At 40.8% G+C, this 24,838-nt stretch overlaps 1 protein-coding gene across 3 annotated transcripts in view; it reads left to right on the top strand.

Annotated features, from left to right (window-relative positions):
- Positions 1 to 24,838, top strand: part of Bcar3 (BCAR3 adaptor protein, NSP family member) — a 133,223-nt gene that overhangs the window by 37,351 nt on the left and 71,034 nt on the right. For all 3 annotated transcript variants that reach the window (XM_004841238.4, XM_004841239.4, XM_087213144.1), the window contains one exon: positions 11,268 to 11,307. In XM_004841238.4, coding sequence (XP_004841295.2) covers positions 11,268 to 11,307 — 40 coding nt within the window. The remainder of the gene's footprint in view (positions 1 to 11,267; positions 11,308 to 24,838) is intronic.

Below are 24,838 nucleotides of genomic sequence, written 5' to 3'. Positions count from 1 at the left end.
TGCCTGACAGGACCTTCCTTCCATCTGCAAGATCCCTTCATGGCAGAACCTAGATTAGTGTTTGTTTGAATAGCCGGGGGAAAGGATCCTGGAGGCTGTTTTTTGAACTCTGCTACCGCCTTGACGTTGGAAACCTGGCTGATACATGACAGCCAGGCTTGTAGGACACAATATCATGGATGATTTTGTCCTGAGGATGTGGGAGCAGTCCTAGGATCCCAAGCAGGGGAGGACATGGTCTGAGTAAGGACCACTCTGCTGCTGTGTGGAGAGCAGATTGCAGATCTGGTGAGAGGCTGAGGAGAATTCTACAGATGACCAGCAAGAGGTGTGGTGGCCTTGACTAAGGAGTACTAACTGTTTTTTGGGGGAGGGGGTGGGCTTGGTACTGGGGTTCAAACTCAGCACCTTGCACTTGCCAGGCAGGCGCTGTGCCTCTGAGCTACCTCCCTGGCCCAGGAGTGCTAATTCTTGAACAGCTAGCACTTCCCCAAATGTGCCATGGTGTCTCATGTCCCATGTCTCTGCCTGGACTTCTCTCATTGGAGTGTTTTATCATCCCACCTACCCATGTCTGCTCTGTCATTACAAGTCCCAGTCATGGTTTAAAACTTAGCCCAAGTGTTGCCTGAGGGCCCTCCGTAGCTTTTCCCTATCACTGATCCCTCTCACTAGCTGGAGCAGAGTTGGGTCTATTGATCTCTCTTTCCCACTTGCCTATTACCTACTGGAAGGAAGGATTTAACTCTGGTTCCTGTGTTTTGGTCACTTTGCTTCATGTGTGGCACGCTGCAGATGCTTGCTATTGGTGGGAGGAATGCAGGAACTGTGGGAGGTGCTCAGCATGTAGCAGACACATTATTCTTGTAGAGTTGTCTCTTAGAGGGAGAGACCTGTGTAAGTACAAGTAAATATACTATGCAGCGAATGGATTCCAATGCTACCCTGTGCACACAGTGGTGTGCCACTCTGGACGCTGCCAGTATACGTGGAGTTTAAGGGAAGCCTTTATCCTACTCAGTCTGGAATAATTGGATCTTATTTCTCTCATTCCTCCATTGTATGAAATAATGATCTTACTACAAATGATTCCCCTTTTTGTTATATCCAAAAGGACATTTGTTTGGCAACACTGTTCGCCACTAGATTATTCTATATTTAAAGATGTAAACAATGATTCATCTTAAGACATTCTGTAATTTAAGACAGACTCAGAAAACTTATTCCCCATCTGTATTCCAACCACTTGGAAAAGGTCTGTTGTTAGTATGATCTTGCTTAAGAGGAGAATCTCTTTAACTTAAAATAGCAAACGCTTACAGATCAAAGTCCTTTTAAGAGGGAGGAAATTATCAGTATGGTTACTGATGAGAAACTAGTAAATGTATCATTTCTGTAACCCTCAGCCAGTTTCCTAGAGTTTGAATTAAAAAGTGGAACACTGTAAAGAATGGCTTAACCAGAGTAGACACAGTGATGTTAATTAAAACTTAATAAATTTAAAAATAAAATAACGAGAGAGTTGGGTTTCACCCTGCTGCGTCCCTAGTTGACCATTGCAGTGGGCAACAGGCCCGCCTGCTAGGAGGAGCCGTGGTGCCTGTCAGAACCCCAGTTGCAAATAGAGATTCCCACACTGTGGAGTTATGGGTGGGGATTCACAATTGGCATAAGCCAAAAAAATTACTTTAAAAACACTTTTCATTTATATTGCCAAGTTTTTCTGTTTGTTTTCCAATGATCTCTCTTGGAGAATATAAATCTGTGGTTCAAGAACTGTGTGTTGTAGTCTTGTATGAATAATTGGATATTCTGTTTCAAGTTAGAGGCAGAGTTTTCTGGCCAACTGCTATGCCTTCTGGCTCACTGGGAAGAGTGTATGTATGAGGCAACTGTCTCCTTTCTCCTGAGCTGGGATTCAGTGGCTGGCTAAGAAAGAAGGACACATAGCCATCTGCATTTAAGTATCAGTTAAACTTGGTTCAAGACATTGGTTTTAGAAGCGTTTGAATTTCTAACACTAATTTGGCTATAGCTCTCTCCTTTATTCCCTCCCTTGTCTCCCTAAAAAGGGTGAGGGGAGACCTTCCTGAGCCCTGTTGCCAGGATCTGCCCTCAGAACAGGATGGACGGGCTCCCTCAGTGGACCTTGCAGAGTTCATCTGACCAGGGCTGAGACGGACTATGGTTTTATCCTTTTCTCTGTTCTCCAGCCCTTTCAAATGAGGAAAAAGAAAAAAATTCCATGTGGGGTGCCCATATCTTCTCAGAAGATTCTCCAAGTGATTTGGCTGAGTTTCCTTTTTAAGTCTTACTTCCTGAGAAGTACAGACTAAGATGCTAATATGGGGGATTGATGTTTCCCACAGTCCCCGTGAGATCCTCGTGAGATCAATGTTGTCACAGCTGGGAAGATTTGTTCAAGTTTCCTGAACACAGTATGGCTTCTCTTAGCTTCAACTTCCATGTGCAGACAGGGGTGAGGCTCGAGTGGTGGTCACTTATCTGTGCCTTTTCACAGCCACTGTTGAATGCTAGCTGTATATCTAATTGAGTCCTTCAGCCAGTACTCCTGAGAGCCACATTTGCTGGCAGGCATTTCCTCAAGTGAGCCTGAAATCTTCCTATGGCTCCACCTACATCCTTGTCTAAGTTCCTCACCATAGTCCACTCAAGCGCCATCTAGAGAGAGTGTTTGCTTGCTCTTCCATGCAGAGACCTTAAGCTGTTAGGTATCTGCGTCTATATCCTCCTTCTCAGGAAGCCTGCCTTTCCAGGCTAAATGTGCCTCTTTCTTTCAGTTCTTACCTGTGCTGTATTCACAGGTCCCTCTCCCTGCTCCTGGCTCCTGGTTTTCTGGGCCTGTCCTGGTGAGCCAATGTTCTATTTATTCCTGTTTTATTCACCTTCAAGGTTTAAGTGAATATTTCCAAATGTGTGTTGGCAAGTGGCTCTTAACACTTTTATTCTTTTATTCTGGATTCTAATCTTCTATCTGTGTAACTTGGGATCCCAAGAGTATCTTTGATACCTTCATCCTGCTATTTTGCAGTTAAGTTTGGTCAACTCTTCTCTACCTTCTCTTTGGTAGTGTTATTACCATGTTACAGAGAAAACTGACACACAGAGGGGCTGTATTCATGTGGTGAGCTGAACCTGGGTTCACACAGCTCATCATCGCCTGTGTACATGACCCCTCAGCCAGCCAGGCTGTCCTACAAACTGGCCCTGCTGGCTTTTCTTCATTTACTAGTGGTCAGTGTGCCATGAGGCATCATAATAGTGTGACAGCAGGGAGCTGAGTTGAGGACTTCATCGATCCATAAGGACCTATCTGTACTCTAGATTTTTCATGGTGGGGAGGGGGGGATGCTGATTGCTCATTTTTAAAGTTGCCTACCTTAATGAATACTGAATAACTTGAGTTTCCTATAAGTTGTTCAGTCATAGTGATACCATGATTTCTCAGTGTCATCACTGAAATCCAGATGTAATTTAATTATAGCATTCCTCAGACCAGCTCTTCTATTCTGCATATCACAAACAAATAAAGTCATGCTTTATGATTATGGCTTTGTTTTCAGGCAGAACACATGTTGCCTAGGATCTGCCCTTTTCTCTGGATCTGGGTATATAAAATCCTTTTCCTTTCACCTTCTGAAAACTGAAATGTTTCTCTCCCCTCATCTCCAGAGATGCACATGAATACTCCCTGGGCTGGCCCTGAGGCTAAGCCCCACACTCTCCTGGGAATGGGGATGCATAGCAGCACTGGCCAGGTGCTGGGTCTTGGTGGGTCCTGAGGCAGTGCTGGCTATGGTGGCCCTCTCAGAGATGTACTTCCCTTGGCCCTGCCTCAGAACACCCTCTGGTATTTTCATTTGTGTTTGTGTGGGGAAGATGGCCGTGGTTCTGTTTGTCACTTGATGTGGGGTTTGAGAACAGAAGCAAAATTTTGCTGAATGCTTTTGTTTGTGAACAGAATTGTTTGCAAACAAAAGCATTCATGAACCAAGCTATTACTGTATTCTTACACTATGGTATTAGTCAAGTATATAGTGTACTTTTTTTTTGAGACAGGGATTTGCTATATATCCCAAACTTGTACTTGCTCTCAAACTTGTCATCCTCTTGCCTCAGCCTCCTGGATAGCTGGAATTATAGGTGTCCACTACCATGCTTGGGTAGGCTATTCTTTTAAAGCATTTGCTTGAGGTCCTCTTTTATGCATAATTAAAATTCCAGCTTATTAGTTCAGGATGAGAAACATTGAAGACCTTTCACTCCCAACTTAGGAGTGTTGTAAGTAAGCAGGACAAACCCTATCCAAGGGTTTGGTGATTATCTTGATCTCAGCTATCACAATGCTTCCTTCCATGGTGTTTGGTGAGTTTGTGCTTGATTTTATTTTCTTTTTTAAAATTTATTTATTTTGGTACCGGGGATTGAACTCAGGACCTTGTGCTTGCAAGGCAGGCGGTGGTGCCACTAAGCTAAATCCCCAGCCCTGTGCTTGATTTTAATTAGTTCTAAGGACATTAACTCTGCTGGGTGCAGAAGGTGTTGTGTGATATGTGTCACAGCTGTTAAAAGTGAAACTAAGGTAAATGAAGGTAGAGTGAGAACAAGTTCAAGCTGGTGAGGAAATGACATGCTGTAAATTTGTTGGATCATTCAACAACAGGTAAGATTTTTGAAGGACAAAGAGCAAGCATATTTGTACCAAATCCTATACCCCTAGTGTGTGGGCCAGGGATCAGTGAGAAGTGAAGAAAAGTGATAGACACCATGAGAAAGAGGTCACTGAAGACTTGACTGTACTTCTATTAAAATAATTTTCGTTGTGTATATTTAAGATATGCAATATGACATTATGGGATACTGTAGTCATGCAAATTAACATAGCCATTATCTCACATAGTTACCCTTTTTTTTTTTTTTTGCTTTTGAGGCAAGGATAGCTAAAATCTACTCATTTGGCATGGATCCCAGATACAATATCATTTTATTATCTATAAGCCTGGTGTTGTACCTAAGATCTCTAGATTGACTCATTCTATATATGTGCTACTTTGTATCCTCTGACCTATGTCTCCCCATTCCCTCCCTCCACCAACTCTTGGTAATCACTATTTTGTTCTCTATCTTTGTATATTTGAACTTTTTAGAGTCCACAAAAAAGTGAGATATGGTATAATTTTCTTCCTGTGTTTGGCCTAAAGCTCATCCATGTATGACAAATGGCAAGATCTTATTCTTTTTTCAGGATTAAATAATATCCCATTATATATAGATTATGAGATAGATATTTTAAATCTTTAACAATTTTAATTTAATTTTATTACATCTCAAGTCTTACACATCTTTTTCCATATTTACTGAAGACAGAAAATAACTGTCACTTGAGATGATCTCTTCTTTGAGTGTGGACATGGGACCCACCCCTGCATCCCAAGAGAGGGTGAGGCATAGCCTTCAAACTAGGCCAGCAGAGAGTTTTCATGTGCATTTTAACATGAAGAGGAGAAGAGTTCAGCTTTCAGAAGATAAAAGGAAAAGGATTTTACAGTCAAATCTGGTGGGAAGGGCAAAGATGATAGCATAATTCCAAAGAAAATTACTAAAATAACGACAGGAGCAGTACTTTAAAAAAGAGTTTAATCACAAATCCTGTCAATATGGTTTTGGTATTTGACATCATTTCCCAAAAGATGAAGCAAAAATTAGAATTTTGGAAAACCTTATTCTCTACCATGAACTTGACAGTTTCTAATACATAGTAACTTCTGTACTTAGATCAGTGGTGATATTAATAAGTGTGAGAGTGGTTTTTGGCTTGCTTTTTTGCGGGGGAGGTTGGGATTGAGGATTGAACCATGCTTTTGGTATTGGGGCCACACATGGACTAGGCAAGTGCTCTACCCATTTAACTTTTTAAAATATAATGTTGAAATGAATCAAATCTGGGAGGTTTATATAACTCGGTAAACCAATAGGTTCCAGAGTACTAGTTACGAATGACACATGGATAAAGGATCATTCAAAGTGCAAGAATAAAAGACACAGTTACAAGTAAGACATGGTCACCTATGCCTATAATCCCAGCTACTTGGGTGCCTGAGGCAGGGAGGAGGATCACAAATTGGAGTTCAGCCCAGGCAACTTAGTGAGACCCTGTCTCCAAAATAAAATAAAAAGGGCTGGAGATGTAGTTCAGTGGTAGAGTACTTACCTAGCTTGCTGGAAACCCTGAGTTCAATCCCTGGGGGGAGGGAAGAGAGAGAAGGAGGGAGGAAATTTCAGATTCAGATTAAATTTAGATTAAATTAAATTCAGATTAAAATTTAACCTTTTAAGAAGGTACCACTTTTTTACTTTTGGTATGATATCAAAGCAGAATCTTCATAATTACCTAAAAGTCTGTTAAAATACTCCTCCCTTTTCCAATTATATATCTGTTCAAGGATAGATTTCATTTATTTCAACCAGCACATATCATGTAACAGATTGAATCCAGTAGACATGAGAATTCAGCTGGCTTCTACTGAGCCAGCCTTGAAAAAGATTTGGAAAGAAAAAAAAAAAAGATTTGCACTCACTAAATTTTTGTTATGAAAATGCATCTCTTTTAATAATATTTTTATGTAAATATGAATTATTTAGAAATTTTAATAGATTTTGAAAATTTGTTTTAATTTCTTTTTTTTTTTGGTAACGGGGATCAAACTCGGGTCCTTGCGATTGCACAGCAGGTGGTGAAACCACTGAGCTAAATCCCCAGCTGTTTTAATTTCTAATACCAATACTTAAATAGATCTAGCTATGTAATCAATAGATAGTGCCCCCATAAACCAAGCCTCTTTGGGGTCCTTAATCATTTAGTGTTAAAGATCCCGAAGCCAAAAAGTTTGAGAACCATCAATTTAGATAGTATGTGCCAGTGCTTTTTACCCATGCATTAAGGCATGGATATGTGTACATAAAATACATTTTATAATATATGTAAAAGCAGAAATACCAAGACAATGATATTGACAGCATTTGAGTGGTTCCAGCATTTTTCTGTACTCTCAAGGCCAGAAGACTGGGCCTGTAGCCTAAAATGTTAATTCAGAAGAAAATCAAGGTCTGGAGGGTTAAAGGAGAAGCACAGCTGAAATGCTGCTGGCAGTTTTCGGTACTGACAGGATGGTTCCACAGAACCAAGCCTCATGACATCAGCACACTGTCCAGGCTGCTGCCCTGAGCTGAGGCCTGTAGGGAGGGTGCCCTGTCACGGCAGACTGATTCATACTGCCTGATGACATGCACCAGCCTGCAGGTAGTTTGCCTCCTGTGAGGGCTTTGAAAAGTAGACTCATACCCCTCTTTGACGGGAGTGCACCCAGGGACTATTCATTTAAGCCGTTTCGGGATCCCTTAGCCCTACCAAGGGATGCATTTCAGAACCCGTTCTCTGCATGCAGAGGGACATCTTGGGCACCACCCGGCCTCTGTGCTGTGCTGTGCAGCCATGAGTGGACAGTCAAACGTGTGAGGGTGTTGAGGCTGAATCATTTCCAGCACAAGACAGTTGTGTGCCTGACCTGTGGGGTCAAGGTGCAGTGGCCTCAGTGTTCTTGTTTAGGGGAGAGTGCTGTGGTCTCTACAGCCCAAGAAGTGGTCCCAGCAGGCTGGAGGTTGAGCTCACCTGCCCAGGAGTCTGCTTGTCAGTGCGTTCTCTGCTTTCTGATGGACAAGGCCTTTCGGTGGGTGGCTATACTAAGATACCTCCCTCCTGCTTCAGAGAGCCTAGCCTTTCAGGCTTTAGAGCAGTTCTGTCCTTTTAATTTTTTAAATTTTATTTTATTTTTTGCTTAAATTGTTTTATTGGCACATTTTAGGTATACAATACATTTACATTTATCATTGGGTGCTTGTACCTGTACATGATGTATCTTGGTTCTTATTTCTTCCCCATTACCTGCCCTCCCTTCGCCCCCTCCATCCTTCCCTATTTACAAAGACTTTGTTTGCATTTTTTCCTTTTCTCATAGTTTTTCCTTTCCCTTCTTTCCTTTCCCCTTCCCCTCCCACTTCCCCCTCCCCTTTGCACCTTTCCTTCCTATTTCAAATTATTGATTATTCATTTTAATCATTTTAATTCTTATTTACACTTTCAGTTTCTCACACCAGAGAAACTATTCGGTATTTACACATGTGTCCTATTTATTTTACTTAAGAGTATCGCCTCAATGTGCATCCATTTAGCTATAAATGTCTGTAGTTTCTCTTTCTTTATGGCTGAGTAGTACTCCATTTTATAAAAAAAAAAACCCACATCTTTATCTAGTCTCCAGTTGATGGACAATTGGGCTGTTTCCAAGCTTTAGCTATTACAAACTGTGCCGCTATAAACATGGGTGCACATATATTGCTGTGCTATGAGTCTTAATTGTTTGGGGAAGATACCCAGCAGGGGAATAGCTAGGTCAAATGGGACTTCTAGTCCAAGTTCTTTGAGGTATCTCCATACTGATTTCCACAGTGGTTGCACCAGTCTGCACTCCCACCAACAATGGAGAAGGGTTCCTTTCTCCCCACGCCCCCACCAGCATTTGTTATTGGTTGATTTCTTGATAACAGCCATTCTTTCTGGGGTGAGGTAGAATCTCAGTGTTGTTTTCATCTGCATCTCTTGAATGACCAGTGATGTTGAACATTTTTTCATATGTTTATTTTCTATTTCTACTTCTTTGTCTGAGAAATGTCTGTTCATTTCAGATGCCCATTTTTGAATTGGATCTTTAAATTTGGGGGGGTTCTGATTTTTTCAGTTCTTATATATTCTAGATAGTAGTCCTTTGTCTGAGGTACAGCTACTAAAAATTTTTTTCCCACATTGTAGGTTGTCTCTTAGCTCTGTTGGTGGTTTCTCTTGTGCAGAAGCTTTTTAATAAGATGAGATCCCAGTTGTTGATTCTTTGTGCTAGTTCCCATGCTACTGAGGTTTTGTTCATAAAGTCCTTTCCTACACCAATGTCTTCAAGAGTTCTACCTAACTTATCTTCCAGCAAGTTTAGTGCATGGTGATAGATATGGGTCTAGTTTTAATCTTTGGCAGGTTGAAATCCAGTTTTTCCAACACCATTTATTAAATAGGCTATCTTTCCTCCAATGAGGGTGGTTGGCTCCTTTGTCAGAGATGAGATGGCTGAGCATGTCTGGAGTTGTTTTTGCATCTTCTAATCTATTCCACTGATCGTTGAGTCTGTGTCTTTGCCACTACCATGCTGTTTTTTATCACAGTAGCTTTGTAGTATAGTTTCAAGTTGGTGATTGAGATATCCCCAGCCATGTCTCTGTTGCCTAGAATTGCCTTTGATATTCTAGGTCTCTTCTGGTTCCAAATGAATTTTTGGATTGTTTTCTCTAGTTCTGTGAAATATATTGTTGGAATTTCAATCGGCATTGCATTAAATCTATATAGCAGCTTTGGAAGTATGACCATTTTAACTATGTTGATTTTTCTTACCCAGGAGCAAGGGATGTCTTTCCATTTTCCTATATCCACTTCAATCTCTTTTTTTCAGAGTGCTATAGTTTTCAGTGTAGAGGTCTTTTGCTTCCTTTGTTAGATTGATTCCTAGATATTTCATTTTTTGTATGCTATTATAAAAGGAATTGTTTCCCTAATTTCTCAGTGAGTCTGTTATTTGTGTACAAGAAGGCTATTGTTTTTGAGTGTTGACCTTGTATCCAGCTACTCTACTGAATCTATCAATTAAGTCTAGGAGTCTTTTGGCAGAGTTTTTTGGGTCTTCTATGTAAAGTATTATATTGTCAGCAAATAATGATAGTTTAACTTCTTCCTTTCCTATCTTTTTTTTTTTTTTTTTTTTTGGTACCGGAGATCAAACTCAGGACCTTGCACTTGTGAGGTTGGCGGCGAAACCATTGAGCTAAATCCCCTGCCCTACGTTAGTCCTATCTTTATTCCTTTTATTTCTTTCTCTTTTCTAATTGCTATGGCTAGTGTTTTCAGAGCAATATTGAACATGAGTGGTGATAGTGGGCATCCTTGTCTTGTTCCTGATTTTAGCGTGAAAGTTTTCAGTGTTTGACCATATAGTATGATGTTGGCATTTGGTTTTTCATAGATAGCCTTAATCAGGTTGAGATAAAGACCTTCTATTCCAATTTTCTGTAGGGTTTTTATCATGAATGGGTGTTGGATTTTGTCAAATGCTTTTTCTGCATCTATTGAGATGATCATATGGTTTTTGTCCTTGGTCCTGTTAATAATGTTGTATTACATTTATTGATTTACGAATGTTGAACCATCCTTGCATTCCTGGGATAAATCCAATTTGGTCAGGGTGTATAGTTCTATCCTTTTTAAATGGTCTCATTTCTATAGGGGGGGTGTTGAGTTTTTTGAAGTTGAAGTCTCTGACAACAGCTGTCTTTCTACATCATGAGGACCAGCTCACTGTAATCCTGCCAGCTGTCTCCTTCTTCTTCTGTTGTCATGGTCAGATCTTCGTTCCATTTTCTGTAATAAGTTACCTCCTCAGTGACACCCACTGCTGTGTACTTGTGATTGTCTAATTAATTCTGATGTATTATTATAGTACACATAAGACCAGACCCTAAATGGGAGAGAACACTGGCCAACAAAGAAAATTAGAATGAATTGCCCAGGTTTACACCAGAAGTGTGTGGGCTGATCCAGTGATGAGAAAGGTGTGATTGAAAAGCAGAACTGGGTACAAGGCTCCCTTCCTTCCCTCATCCACACACTGTCCATTTGGGCTGATGCTCCACCTACCTGAGTCTCCGCTCTACTGTCGGAGTGGGCCCAGTGTGTCAGCTGTTTGGATATTAACCTAGATGATGCCAGGGCTACATGTTCTGGCATCCAGTTCTGCCCTGCTCTCACCTTTGCCTCTTTAGAGCCCTTTGCTTCAAACTTTGAGGCTAGTTTTTATTTTGGAGTGAAATTGGAATTGCTACATGTAAGTAGCCTAACATTCTCAGGCCTGAATTTCACAGGAAAGCATGTGGCACTTCTGGACTGAGGTCATGACATTATTCTCCCATCTCCATGAAAATAATCTGCCTCTGTGTTCTGACTTCCAGATCTGTCTCTTGTGAGTATCATCTCAGAGGTGGGGGTCCAGCTTAATAACTTAAATGAATAGGGTGAAGTAATGTTGAACACATTTTATTCAATATAAGAATGTGTTGTTCCCAATTGTTCTCATATTTCTGTTTTCTCTTTTCAGAGATCCACATCTTCTGGACCCAACTCTGGAATATGTGAAGGTAGGAAACCAGAATTTAACATGTCCTTGTGACCTTGTATAATAGATTTCCCATTTCTAACAGTGTTGCCAAATAGTGCTGCAGTCTGACAGGCAGAAAGCTGGTTGGATTGCAACAACCAGAGGAAATATGACTTGCTCAGACCTTTGGTAAACTTTATAAGGGTCTCATGTCTTTTGCAGGTCCGTAATCATTTTCCCCTTACGTAGGCCAGATGTGTTTTAAAATTCAAAAACTTTTTAAAAAGAAAGGTATGGCTCATGTATTTAACACCCTCAAAGAGGTCTGGGGGCAGCACCTCATAAACTCATTTTGGCAGTGACATGTAAGAATATTCACACCAAGAGGGATTAAATAGATGACCAGTGATTTTATGTAGTATGTAGTTCATGTCACATTTTGCCACCAAATGAGGTCTAGTTAGTTTTGCTTCAGGATGAGTTATTTCTTAAATTTTTGGTTTTTAGAGTTATCAGATTTTGGTAGGAGGCTCCCTGAGGTTTTATGAGCTGTCTTTCCAACAGCTGCATTTTATTCAGCAGCTAATCTGGGACCTAGAAATAATTTGTTACTTTCCAATGGGGCTGAGAGTCTGTGCTTCTAAATATTCAATTCTAAACAATATTTTCCTTCTGAGCAAAAAGAAAAGATGTTCTTCACTTCTTCCCTCTGTTCTCTCTCCTTTTTTGGGGTGTGGATGTTTGCTTTATTTTATTTTATTTTTGAGCTGTAATTAAATCAGTTACCTCACAAAGAAGAGAGAAGTCTGATCTAGATTTATGACAATATATATTGCTGTTTTTCAGAAGAAATCATGACATGTGTCAGGATTTAGGCTCTCCTCCTTAGCAGCCACACTTTGTCTTCGTTCTTCCAGTGGCAGTATCCCTCTTTTAGATCACTGAAGCCCACCTCTTTGTTGTAAACTCTTACCTTCCCCAGAGAGCTGGCATTTTCCCCTTTTTTAGACCAGAGGACAGACGAGAGAGGAGAGAACTCTGGTAACATCACCTGGTCACTGGAGCCGGTGTAATAATGTTTGTTGCAATGGAGCTGGATATTGCTTTCCCCCTCTTTTATTCCTAAATAATGTCTGAGCTGCGCTTTCACTCAGTGAATGGGTAATCTAAAGCAGTGGGTGCACCACACCAGTGTCCGTTCAGAGCCTTGTAAGCTGTGTGTCTGTCTCCCTCCTAGATGTATTGTGTGTTTTGTTTAGGTTATGTTCTGCCAAGCATTACGGGGCCATATTTCCAGACTATGATTTGACTTGACTATAGCATAAAAAGTGTGCCTTGGGATTGGGAGTGTGTAAGTCACAGCAGCCCTGTAAAAACCGCTTCATGCCATGCTTCAGAGGTTAGCTGTCTCCCACCACGGGCTTAGTAAGGCTGTGTGTAGGAAGTATATCCCTGATCCTTACTTCAGGAATTCAGTTGCTTTTTTTATTTTTATAGAAGTGAAATTCCTTTTAATTCTAGCAATGAATTCTAAAGCTAAACATAGAGGATTTTAGAATAGCTTGTTTTAGTACAGTAGTCCCCCTTATCTGTGGTTTTAGTTACCTGTAGCCAACCATGGTCCAAAAATATTAAGTGGAAAATTCTAAAGTAAACATTTCAGAAGTTTAAGTTGCATACTTTTCTGAGTAGCATCTTGAAATCTCTTACTGTCCTGCTCCATTGTGCCTGGGACAAAAATCATGTCCGGCCAATGAACCCATGCTGTTTGTGCTATCCTCCCATTAGCCATCTAGTAGCTATTTTAATTATTAGATCGACTGTCATGGTATCAAAATGCTTGTGTTCAGGTGACCCTCATTTTACTTAATGTTCCCAAAGCAGAAGAGTAGTAATACAGGGAAGCAGAGCATAAAACAGATGAACTCTGGTCCTGTGTTGGAGACACTGCAGGGCATAAGGAAAAAATATAGTACAGTGTTTATAGGGTTCAATATTATCTGATTTCAGGCATTGGGAGGGTCCTGCAAGGGGATTCCTGGAGGGTGCCTCATGTGGATAAGAGGGGATTTTATATTATCTAAACTACTGCATTCCATCTGTGGATATTGATTGTTGTGACATGAGCTATTGACTGAGAAAGAGAAAAAGTGGCTGTCAGTGTTTTCCACTTATTTCAGCTCTCCCTGCCTTCCCTGGCCAGTGAGATATGATTGAACTGTTCTTGGGAGGCTCCAAGTGTTCTTTTCAAGGACTCATTAAAATATTTTGAGAGTTTCTTGTTCCTCCAGAACTGAGTTTGAATTTGGTCACAGTCTTATAAATGATGTGCCTGTGTCCCTCCTGAATGCATCTCAAAATTTTCTTTCAGCCTTTGCCCTTGGTCTAGACTGGATAGCTTGAAAATTTGTTGGGTCATTGTGAGGTATCTTTGCTTGCCTCCATGGGCAGTAGGGCTCCAAAAGCATGTTCACAGAGGCCTTGACCTCAGGGTCAAAGAGGCCCACATGTCAGAGTTCTTGAGCCAGTACAGGTCCATTTAGGACTTCTCAGACTTAGTTGCCCTCTGGGCCTGCCCATTAGTCAGTGTTATCTGATGCCTCAGGACTACAGGGGGTGTAGATAAATCAAGAGAGATGAGAAAGTTGTAGAAAACTTGAATGTTGTTTGGCCCCTTGACTTTAATCTGTTTCTTAAAGCTGTTGCCCCCTCACTCCATTGCACATAATTCCCTTTGGGCATGGAGAAAAGTAGAAATTCTATGTGAAGTATGTTGCACCACGAAGGGACCTTCTGGCAGTGTAAGAGACATTGGCCTAAAAGGCAAAAGTTAAGATGCCAAATTTTTAGGCATTCATTGTGACCCCAGTATGCAGAGCAGTCTGATCACTACTTGAGTTATTTGGGCAGCAGAAGCACCTAGTGTGGCCAACAAACAGCAGACCCCCGGTCACCCTCCCTGTCTTTTTTTTTTAATTGGTGATGTCTTCTTTTTTTTTTTTTTCATTTATTAATTTTATTGGTACATTTTAGGTATACAGTATGCTGACATTCATTATTGGGAATTTGTACCTTTACATAATATGTCTTGGTTCTTATTTTTTTCCCCATTTCCCTGCCCTCCCTTCAACCCCTCCATCCTTCCCTATTTACAAAGACTTTATTTCCATTTTTTCCTTTTCTCGTATTTATTCCTTTCCCTTCCCCTCCCACTTCCCCTTCCCCTTTGTACCTTTTCTTCCTGTTTCACATTATGTATTATACATTTTAATCCTTATTTACACTTTTAGTTTCTTATACAAGAGAAATGATTTGGTATTTACACACGTGTGTCCTATTTATTTCATTTAAGAGTATGGATTCAGTATCAATCCATTTAGCTATAAATGTCTCTAGTTTCTCATTCTTTATGGCTGAGTAGTACTCTATTTAATAAAAAAAAAAACCCCACATTTTCTTTATCTAGTCTCCAGTTGATGGGCAATTAGGCTGTTTCCAAGCTTTAGCTAGTACAAACTGTGCTGCTATGAACATGGGTGCACATATATCACTGTGGTATGATTCTTTTAATTCTTTTGGGAAAGATACCCAGCAGGGGAATAGCTGGGTCAAATGGGACCTCTAATCCTAGTTTTGTGAGGTATCTCCCTACTGATTTCCACAAAATTGCTTTATAGATTCAATGCAATCCCAATTGAAATCCCAGCAGCATACTTCACAGACCTTGAGGAAATGATCCAAAAATTCATTTGGAACCAGAAGAGACCTAGAATAGCAAAAGCAGTTCTAGGCAACAGAGACAAGGTAGGGGGCATCAATCCCTAACTTAAAGCTATACTACAAAGCTACTGTGATAAAACCAGCATGTTGGGCCAGGGATTTAGCTCAGTGGTTTTGGCACCTGCCTTGCAAGTGCAAGGTCCCAAGTTTGATCCCTGGTAACAACAACAAAAAAAAAAACCCTGCATGATACTGGCAAAGAAACAGACCCAAGGATCAGTGGAACCAATTAGAAGATGCAAAAACAACTCCATACACACTCAGCCACCTCATCTTTGACAAAGGAGCTAAACTCCCTCATAGAGGAAAGATAGCCTCTTTAATAAATAGTGCTAGAAAAATTGGGTTTCAACTTGCCAAAGATTAAAACTAGACCTATATCTCTCATCATGCACTAAACTAAAATCAAAATGGATTAAAGATCTAAATATTAAAACAGAAATGCTGAACTTGCTGGAACAGAAGTTAGGTAGAACTCTTGAAGACATTGGCGTAGGAAAAGACTTTATGAACAGAACCTCAGTTGCCCGTGAACTAGCACAAACAATCAACAAGTGGGATCTCTTCTTATTAAAAAGCTTCTGCACAGCAAGAGAAACCACCAGCAGTGTGAAGAGACAACCCACAATGTGGGAAAAAATTTTCACCAGCTGTTTGTTCCTCAGACAAAGGTCTACTATCTAGAATATATAAAGGACTTTAAAAACCAGACCTCCCAAATTTAAAGACCCAATCCAAAAATGGGCATCTGAAATGAGCAGACATTTCTCAGACAAAGAAGTAGAAATAGCAAATAAGCATATGAAAAAATGTTCAACATCACTGGTCATTTGAGAGATGCAAATGAAAACAATACTGAGATTCCACCTCACCCCAGAAGGAATAGGTGTTATCATGAAATCAACCAATAACAAATGCTGATGGGGCTGTGGGGGAAAAGGAACCCTGCTCCACTGTTGGTGGGAGTGTAGACTGGTGCACCCTCTCTATCTTTAGATTCTGCTGTCCTCCTATCTGGAGACTTCTAACCATCTTTACCTACTTTCCCAATGCCCAGAGAGAAGAGACAGGTCTGGGATCTAACTCTTTGGAGGAAGGGGAGACAAGGTACTAAGGTGACCCCATATCCAATGGGGTCAGTGGGGACTTCAGTGTTATGGTAAGACAGAGCTGGAGAGAGAGATTCCAAAATTTGGTTCTGCCCAGTTTGTATTGTGTCCTCCTAAGGATTTGTATTACAGCACATTATTGTGGCTTGAAAGGGGACCAGTTTCTCGGTTGCTTAGTTACCTTAGTTCTTCCTAGTGTGGAATGGAGGAAAATGTGCAGGCTGGGAAACTCCAGGAAGGCTTGGGGGTTCTTTTGTTTTGTCTAGCAGGCTTGCCTCCTGCTGGGCCTCCCAAAGGCACCTAAACTTTAAAGGCTCAATTTGATGTTTGAATGTGATCAGAAAATAAATAGCAGATCCACAGTAGGCCAGAAATTTTGGAATCTCATTCCTCCGTGTTTCCGTCTCTTTAATTCTGGCTCTGGAGAGGAGAGTTTGTTCTTTGTTTTTCTACTTCTTCCTTGTTTTCCTAGCTCTTGCCTCTCCTCATATTTTTTTCCCACAATAGCTCAAAACATGATCATCTTGAAGGTCTGAATTTCACTCTTTTGTATAATCAGTTCTTTTCTGTAATGAAATAGAACTGATCCTCTTTCACTACATCTGAAGGAAACCATCTCTTCCAGATTGGGAAGCAGAAACCTCCACGTTGACCCCTTTCCCCTGCTCCTACCATGTAGTTACTTATTGAGCTTGTGGTGTAAAGCTCTGGAATTTTCCTCTGCCTGCATACCTAGCATACCTTATCCTAGGTAAAACCATGTTTTGTTTTGTTTTGTTTTTTTCCAGTAGGAGGAAACAGCTTTTAGAGGCAGTAGCCTTGGGCCTAATTGTGAAACACAATTTTATCTTGTAGCTGCTTTACCTACTTTCTGCTGTCATTGGGTTTTGCCATATTTTTACCCTCATTAAAATATATTTATTCTGTGTCCAGTTTCTTAGATGTGTATCAGGTGGTTGCTTAGAAAATTTGGTAAAATAGTTGTGCTAACATGCTAATAATGTATATAACTCAATGTCTTTCCTTTCCCAAATGGTGGTCCAACAGAGACTCCAAGTCACACATACCCTGTGTATGCCCAGGGAGGAGATCTGGATCCACATTCTATCTCTGATTGGCAGGGTGATCTTGCACTTACCTCCTACCTTCTCTATGAATTCCATCTTCCTCACAACTAGAAAATCTTGTCCTAGCTTAACATTTTTAGGAATCCCCATCCCTGTGACAGACTAGAAGGGAAGATTTTTTAGCAAGTGGTAAAAGGAGTTCTTATTTATGCTGTCACTCTTGATTATAAAATTATTGTTAGTTACTTTTCTTTCATTGCTGAGACAAAATACTCAATACCCAAAGTTAAAGAGGGTAAAGGTTTATTTATCTCACAGTTTCAGTCCACAGTTAGCTGGCTCCAAGGCAGAGTAGCACATGGCAGAGCGCATAGCTTCACAGAGGCGAAAGCAGTTCCTTGTAGGCAAAGACAGCAAAAGCAACAAGGGAAGACCAACCTCTTTCTGTCCCTTTTATCTTATCCAGACTCCTGGGATTAGGGCAGTGCCAAACCAGGCAGTGGACTGATTTAATAATCATACACTCTTAATCTCAGCCCATTACACTCTGGATTCAGCCACCACTGAAAAAGCCCTGTGAAAGCATGAGGCTTTGGGGGGACATCTAAACACAAACCATAACAATTGTCATATTGATTGGACCAAGGGTGACATTTCTTGTTGTATCTCAGACATTAAGACCAAGGACCTGATGGATAATTGTCCACTTGTGATGTTGCCTCACCTATATTATTTGCTTTGTGATTTATATTTGCTTTGTGTTCCATTATATTTCACTTTTGTAACCCCTTTTTGTACCTGTGAAGCTTACTTTTATTTTCATTCTTTTATAATTTCTTTCATTGAGCTACTTCTTTAAGCTTCACGAGTTGCCTTTGCCCGCCCCCTTATGTCTCTTTCATATATATATATATCTTTTTTTTGCTGAAGAGTGATTCTTTTTAGCCTCTTTACATACAGGCCTACAGTTACTTTAATAGAGTCTCTTTTCCGGGGGTAATTTAAAGTTTGTTTTGTTTTGTTCTGTATTTTTGTGACAGGGTCTCATTCATGCAGTTCAGGCTGGCTTTTGAACATACTATATAGCCCAGACTGGCCTCGAACTCTCAATAATCCTCCTGCCTCAGCCTCCCTGGGATTACAGGTGTGTGCCACCACACCTGGATTAAAGTGTATATATATATGTGTGTGTTTGTGTATACATATATGTGTGTGTGTGTATATATATATGTGTATATATATATGTAGAAGTGATTGACAAGGGCAGAATTGGGTGATTTTTCTTCTATTTTTTTCTAGATTTTCCATTTTAAAATAAGTTATCCTTAAGAAAGATAAATTGGAAAATTTAGCAAAATGGAAAAGAAAAATTGGAATCCCTGTGTTTTCAAATTAGTGGTGAGGAGGCAAGTGATTTTTGGTGGGCAGACTGTGAACAGCATAATGCAGGCCTATAGACAAAGGCCTGCTCTCCAGGCGACAGGGTAAGGAAGTGTCAGACAGAATGCAGCCTTTGTTCCTGGCTAGAATCCTAGGGAACAAATATCCTTTTTCTTTCACAGTCATCCCTGGCGTCCCTGAGCTGGCTTTGCAGGTTAGGAAAAGAAAGCACAACACTGGAAGTGCTGTCTTGAGCTGAGCCAGAGCCCCTCAGCTTCTTCCTTCACAGTGCAGATGAGCCCAGGAAGGCTTAAAAAGGTGTCCTTTGTGGGGCTGGCACTGAAAATCCTCCTTCCCAGAGGGTCTTCTAAGTCTGTAGATTTTAATCTGCTTGAGGCTCAGATCTCAGCAAGGCCATTTCCTGCATTCTGCTAGGAACACGTTAGGTCACCCACCAGATTAAAAGAAGAGTAATTATGTGAATTCCAGCACAAGAATAAGTGCCCTGGCTATCGGGGACCTCAGTGAGTGAGGGAGCAGTGACACTTCGGGCCCCTTTTTGTGCTAAACATGGCTGCAGCCATGGTCACGGTTAAATAGCTAGCTGTCTTTGAGGAAAGTGTTTTCTTCCAGCAGGAAAACAGGCCAGTCTGCTCTGAATTAGTCTGCTAACAAAGTCATGAAAGGGACTTAGGGAAACAATGGCACGCTGTACGTTCCGTGAAATTTTAACAAGTTATATGAACCAAATAATGACCTGATTGGCTGGGTCTGCAGGTTTTTGCCTGAGTGTGCACATCTGCAGAGCCAATGCCATCCCCTGTGGGATGACGGATCAAGCTCTGCCAGCAGTGAATGTGAAGCAGCCCTGGCTTGCACTGGGCCCACACTCAGAGGAGCAAGAGGGAGGAGCCCCCGCCTAGCTTCACCCACTCTGCCCCCAGATCCTTCTCTGCAGATATTCTTGGGAGGTTTAGTGTTACCATGGTTATAGAAAATTGCTGAGGCAGGATGGGAAGACAGAAGAAAGAGGTGTCCAGTCCCTCATTCAGTAGAATCTTCTTATCCTTCCTTCAGGTCTGTGAAAATGTGGCCACTTATAAAAAGTAAAACGTTATCATAAAAATATATATCCACGTGCTTGCTTATTAAAAATTGCTTGTTAAAAATATACATCCATATGAAAGTCTGCATGTACATGTTTGTTGTGACATTAGTTATAATTGATAAAAATTGGAAACAAACCAAATGTCCTTCACTGGTGAACAAACTACAGGATACCTACACAATGGTATAGTATTCAGCCATAAAAAGAAGCAGACTATTGAAGCAAACACTATAGAATCATTATAGATGATTCCCAAATGCATTACGCTGAGTGAAAGTAGATAGTATGAAAAGGATACAGACTATAATTATATTTGTATGACTTTATGCGCAGAAGCTTTTTTTTTTTTTGGTACCGGGGATCGAACTTAGGACTTTGGGCCTCTGAGGCAAGTGGCGGCACCACTGAGCTAAATCCCCAGCCCCTGTATGACCTTCTGGAAAAAGGCAAAACTTATAGTGATGGAAGACAAATCAGTAGTTGAAACGGGATAGGAGAAGAGGTCCTCTGCTAAAGGGAATGTTTTGGGATGATAGAAATAATTTGACTGTGGTGATAGTTACCCAGCTGATCATTTATCAGAGCTCATAGAACTGTGCTAAAAAGGATGTTGCTTACTGAAAGTAAATTAAATTCAATTAATGTGACCTTAAAAAGCAAGTTAAAACCTTGCCTCTTAGCCCTTATTCACTGCCTCCTTGGTGGGGGAAATTTTCAGTCCTGAGATGGGCTGCATCAGTGAGGACAGACCTCTGATCAGATGGAGAGCATGGTGACTTACAGATCTTTTTCTCTGTCAGCTCATTCAGCAGATATTTTTGAGCTTTTGCCCTGGGTTTGTAAATCAAGCCAGGCCAGGTGTGAGGAAGATGTTATCAAGAGCCCTACCTTAGAGAGTGGCAGTGGAAATCGAAAGGCCAGGTGTCTAGAGGCCTTTTAGAAAGAGAATTAAGACCCATTTTATTAGGCAAGATGACAGATCCTGGCAGGGCTTGAATAGAGCATGTGGGGAGAGGAAGCCGGGACAGTGCCAGAGTTCACACTAGTGAACTGATATCTTGCCAAAGCCAGTCAGTGCTTTAGGGAGGAAAAGGGATTTCCAGGTGGAATTCTTATGACCACAGTGACATTAAATGAATTCATGAGCATTTGGAGATTTTAGACCAAGGGAGTGAATAAATTATAGCCCAGGACTAGGTATTATACATTACCTGTTTTTCACAATTCAGTTTTTTTGCTTTTTGTTTTTGTTTTATTTTTGGTACTGAGGATTGAACTTGGGACCTTGCACTTGTGAGGCAGGCGCTTGGAATCACTGAGCTAAATCCCCGGCCCCACACTGCCTGTTTTTATATGGCCCACTAGCAAAAAAATATATTTTATATTTTAAAATGTTTTTTAAAGTCAAAAGCGGCAAAATTATACAAAATTTAAATTTGGATGTGTACACATAAAGCTTTGTTGGAACACAGCCACACCCATCCATGTATATACTGCCTGTGGCTCTTTTGCACTGTGATGGTGGCTTGAGTAGTTGTGACACTGTGGCCCACAAAACCTAACAAAATCCTTTACAGAGAATTTTTTCTGACCCCTTGCTCCAGACTGATTGTACCTCTACTGTTTGTGTTTTGCCTTCCTAATGATATGTAGCCAGTTTTCAACAAAAAAATTTTGTCTTCTCACGCTGACGCTTCCATGACAAGACCTTGAATCACTTGTTATATCTTACATCATCAAACACCATCTTTATCTTGCTTGATGACCCAGTGGTGAATCTTTGTGCAAGGCTTATTAACTTGCACAGTCACAGAGACCATGCTGTTGCAACACCATGCAGGATCTGGCTGCATTGTGGCATCTTGTGGGGCAGACCTGTCAGCTCTGAGCAGCATCTTTCTGCTGTTCTGGTCAGTTCTGACATCTTCAGCTCTGCTGGATGAGTAGGTGTGGGGGTACAGTGTGGGTAGTTGGACCCCGACTGCTCCTGCCTGGCCCTTATCCAGATGACTCCTCAGATTCAACATGGCTCTGCCAAGGCCACCCAACATGAATTTTCTCATGTCCTGAGTCAGAAAGAAGTGAATTCTCCCTGAGTCTTCTGAACTTGATGGTCTGAGAAAAGGTTGAGCTTTCTGGAGGTTCTCAAAGGAGCCTTGTCTGGCCAGTGGGTGCAATGAAGCAATTAACATTTTGGTTGGGGCCAGGGATTTAGCTCAGTGGTTCTGCTGCTTACCTTGCAAACACAAAGACCCGAGTTTGATCCCCGGTACCAATAAAAAAAAAAACATTTTGGGTGAATTTTATGTTGTGCAGTAGGCTTCAGCCTTGAAGCTGAGGCATCCCCCTCCCTAGTTTAAGGATGACAGTTCTGAGACAAAGACCATGGAAAACTAACAGACAAACAAGAATTGAAGCTGAGGATTCTAACCAGTTTCAGCTCCATAACTGGGCTAGAAATGAAGATGGCCTATCTCCTATACTCTGCCATCCTGGCCTTCCCTGCTCCCCTGGGCCTGTGCTTTCTGTAGACATGAAAGGTTCTTCTGAGGCAGAACAACAGAGTAGTTTGAAGTGGGTAATAGAATGTAAGTTCTGAGGGCAAGGACCTTTTTCTTGCCTTAATAAATAGTGACTGGGGCTGCAGATTTAGCTCAATGGTGCTGCTGCCTGCCTCACAAGCTCAAGGTCCTGAGTTCAATCCCCATTACCAAAAAAAAATTAAAATTAAAAATTAAAAAATAAATAGTAGCACCTAGAAGGAAGCTCCCCACCTCCATCCCAGGCTACTAGGGCAGAGAAGCTCAGCCGGTCCCAGCACCCAGAAGGAAGCTCCCTGCCTCCATCCCAGGCTCCTAGGGCAGAGAAGCAGAGCCGGTCCCAGCACCTGGAAGGAAGCTCCCCCACTGCCATCCCAGGCTCCTAGGGCAGAGAAGCTGAGCCTGTCCCAGCACCCAGAAGGAAGCTCCCCCACTGCCATCCCAAGATCCTAGGACAGAGAAGGTGAGCTGCGTGGACACCAGAATCACACACACACACACACACACACACCCCTGCCGTGGAAATGAGAAAACACATAAAGAAGCCTCAAAAACGGAGTTCCACATCACCTACAGCAACCCCAAAGGGAAACGAGATGGAACACTCTGATACTCAATCACCTCAACTCTCTGAACTGGCAACAAAAGAGGATCTGGGAAAAATGAAATCAGAAATAATTTCTCAGATAACAGCAAAGATTGTGCTCATGGTGCAAGACATGATTAATAAATCTAGACAGGACACAGATAAAAAAAATAGAGGATCTGAGGAACATGATGGAATCCCAACATAGGAAACAAATGGAATCCATAAAACAGATCCGAACAGATTTCCAAGAGATTAAAAACTCCATCGAAAGTCTGTGCAGCAGAATGAACCAATGTGAGGATAGAATTTCACATATAGAAGATAAGATTGCAATTAGTGAGGAGGAAAAGAAAAATTGCTTTAAAATTGTAAGGGAACATGAGAAATCAATCCAGCAGCTGCTAGACGATGCAAAGAAGAATAACATAAGACTGACTGGAGTCAGTGAAGAAACAGGAGAGAGTGCAGATGACATCAAAAAACTGTTCACAGAAGTGATGGCAGAAAACTTCCCAAGGAGGGGAAAAGAACTTGACATACAGATAAGTGAGGCATACTGGACTCCAGCTAGCCTTAATCAAAAAAAATCTACACATGGGCATACAATAGCTAGGATTCCAGAAATCCAACAGAAGAACAAAATTCTACAAGCAGTGAGAGAAAAGAAGCAAATCACATACAAAGGGAAGCCCATCAGAATCACAGCAGACTTCTCAATGCAAACCCTCAAGGCAAGAAGAGCTTGGAGTGATGTATTTCAAGCCCTAAAGGAAAACAGCCTCCAACCCAGATTGATGTACCCTGCAAAACTATCTTTCAGAATTGATGGAGAAATAAGATGCTTTCATGATAAAGAGCACCTCAGGGACTTCATGAATACCAAACTGGCACTCCAAAAAATTTTAGGCAATACCCTAGGAAAAGACAATGAGGATCACAACCCCAGGAAACCCAGCAGAATGAATCCATTGGGCGTGACAAATTAAACGCAAAGGGGGAGAATCCAACAAAGAAAAAGTCATGACAAGGCTTTTAAAACTTTTAACTTCATCTCCCTAATGAGTGTATAATTCAATCTTATTATTGTACTAATTAGTATTTTTCTGATTCTAGAGTTGTACACCATTCCTTGTGCTATACTGACTATCATCTTCTTATGTCTAAATTTTAATTGGGTTGTCTATTGATGAGCTCTAAGAATTCTTTATATATTCTGGTCATAGGTTATATGTATTGTAAATATGGTCTGTTTAAGGACTACTTTTCATTTTAATGATGTCATTTAAAGTTCTAAATTTTGATGGAATCTCATTTATCAATTTTTTTCTTTTATACATCATGTTTTTTGTATCCTAGGTAGTTCTTGCCTACCCTGAATTCATAAATATTTTCCCTTATAATTTCTTCTTAAAGTTTTATACTTTTAGGCTTTCTTATTTAGGTTCACAGATCCCTTCAAGTTATTTTCATGTATGGAAAAAAAGAGTTGAGGTTAATTTTTTATATACGGATACCAGGTGTTCTAGTGCCGTTTGCTGAAAACACTGTCTCTTCCTCAGCTCTTGAATTGAGTTTATATTCTGTAAAATGCTAATGTTCAATAATTTTTCAAAACTCAGTGGACCATATATGTGTGGTTCTATTTCTAGATTCTCTGTTTTATTCCAATGATCTATATGTCTTTCCTTACACCAACACTGCCTTGATTACTGTAGCTTTAGAAGAAGTCTTAAAATTAGGTACTAAATGTCTTCCAACACTGTTTTTGTTTTTGTGTTTGTTTTGAACTTTTCTAGGTCCTTTGTACTCCTACATAACTTTTAAATTTCAATATCCAATTCTTCCTTTATAGCAAGTATACACAGACCTGAATTTTTATATATACCTTGTGTTTTCTAATCCTGCTAACTTCAAGTACAAGTTCTAGGGGCTCCTAGAGATTTCTTAGTATTTTCTCTATAGATGATCATTTCATCTACATATAAAGATTTTGCTTCT

This window comes from Heterocephalus glaber, unplaced genomic scaffold (assembly GCF_053883595.1).
Source record: "Heterocephalus glaber isolate CG9 unplaced genomic scaffold, H.glaber_assembly_v1.0 deba00001442, whole genome shotgun sequence".
NCBI classification, from domain to species: Eukaryota; Metazoa; Chordata; class Mammalia; order Rodentia; family Bathyergidae; genus Heterocephalus; species Heterocephalus glaber.
The sequence above is the reverse complement of the archived record's forward strand: the minus strand, read 5'-3'. Positions and strand labels throughout refer to the sequence as shown.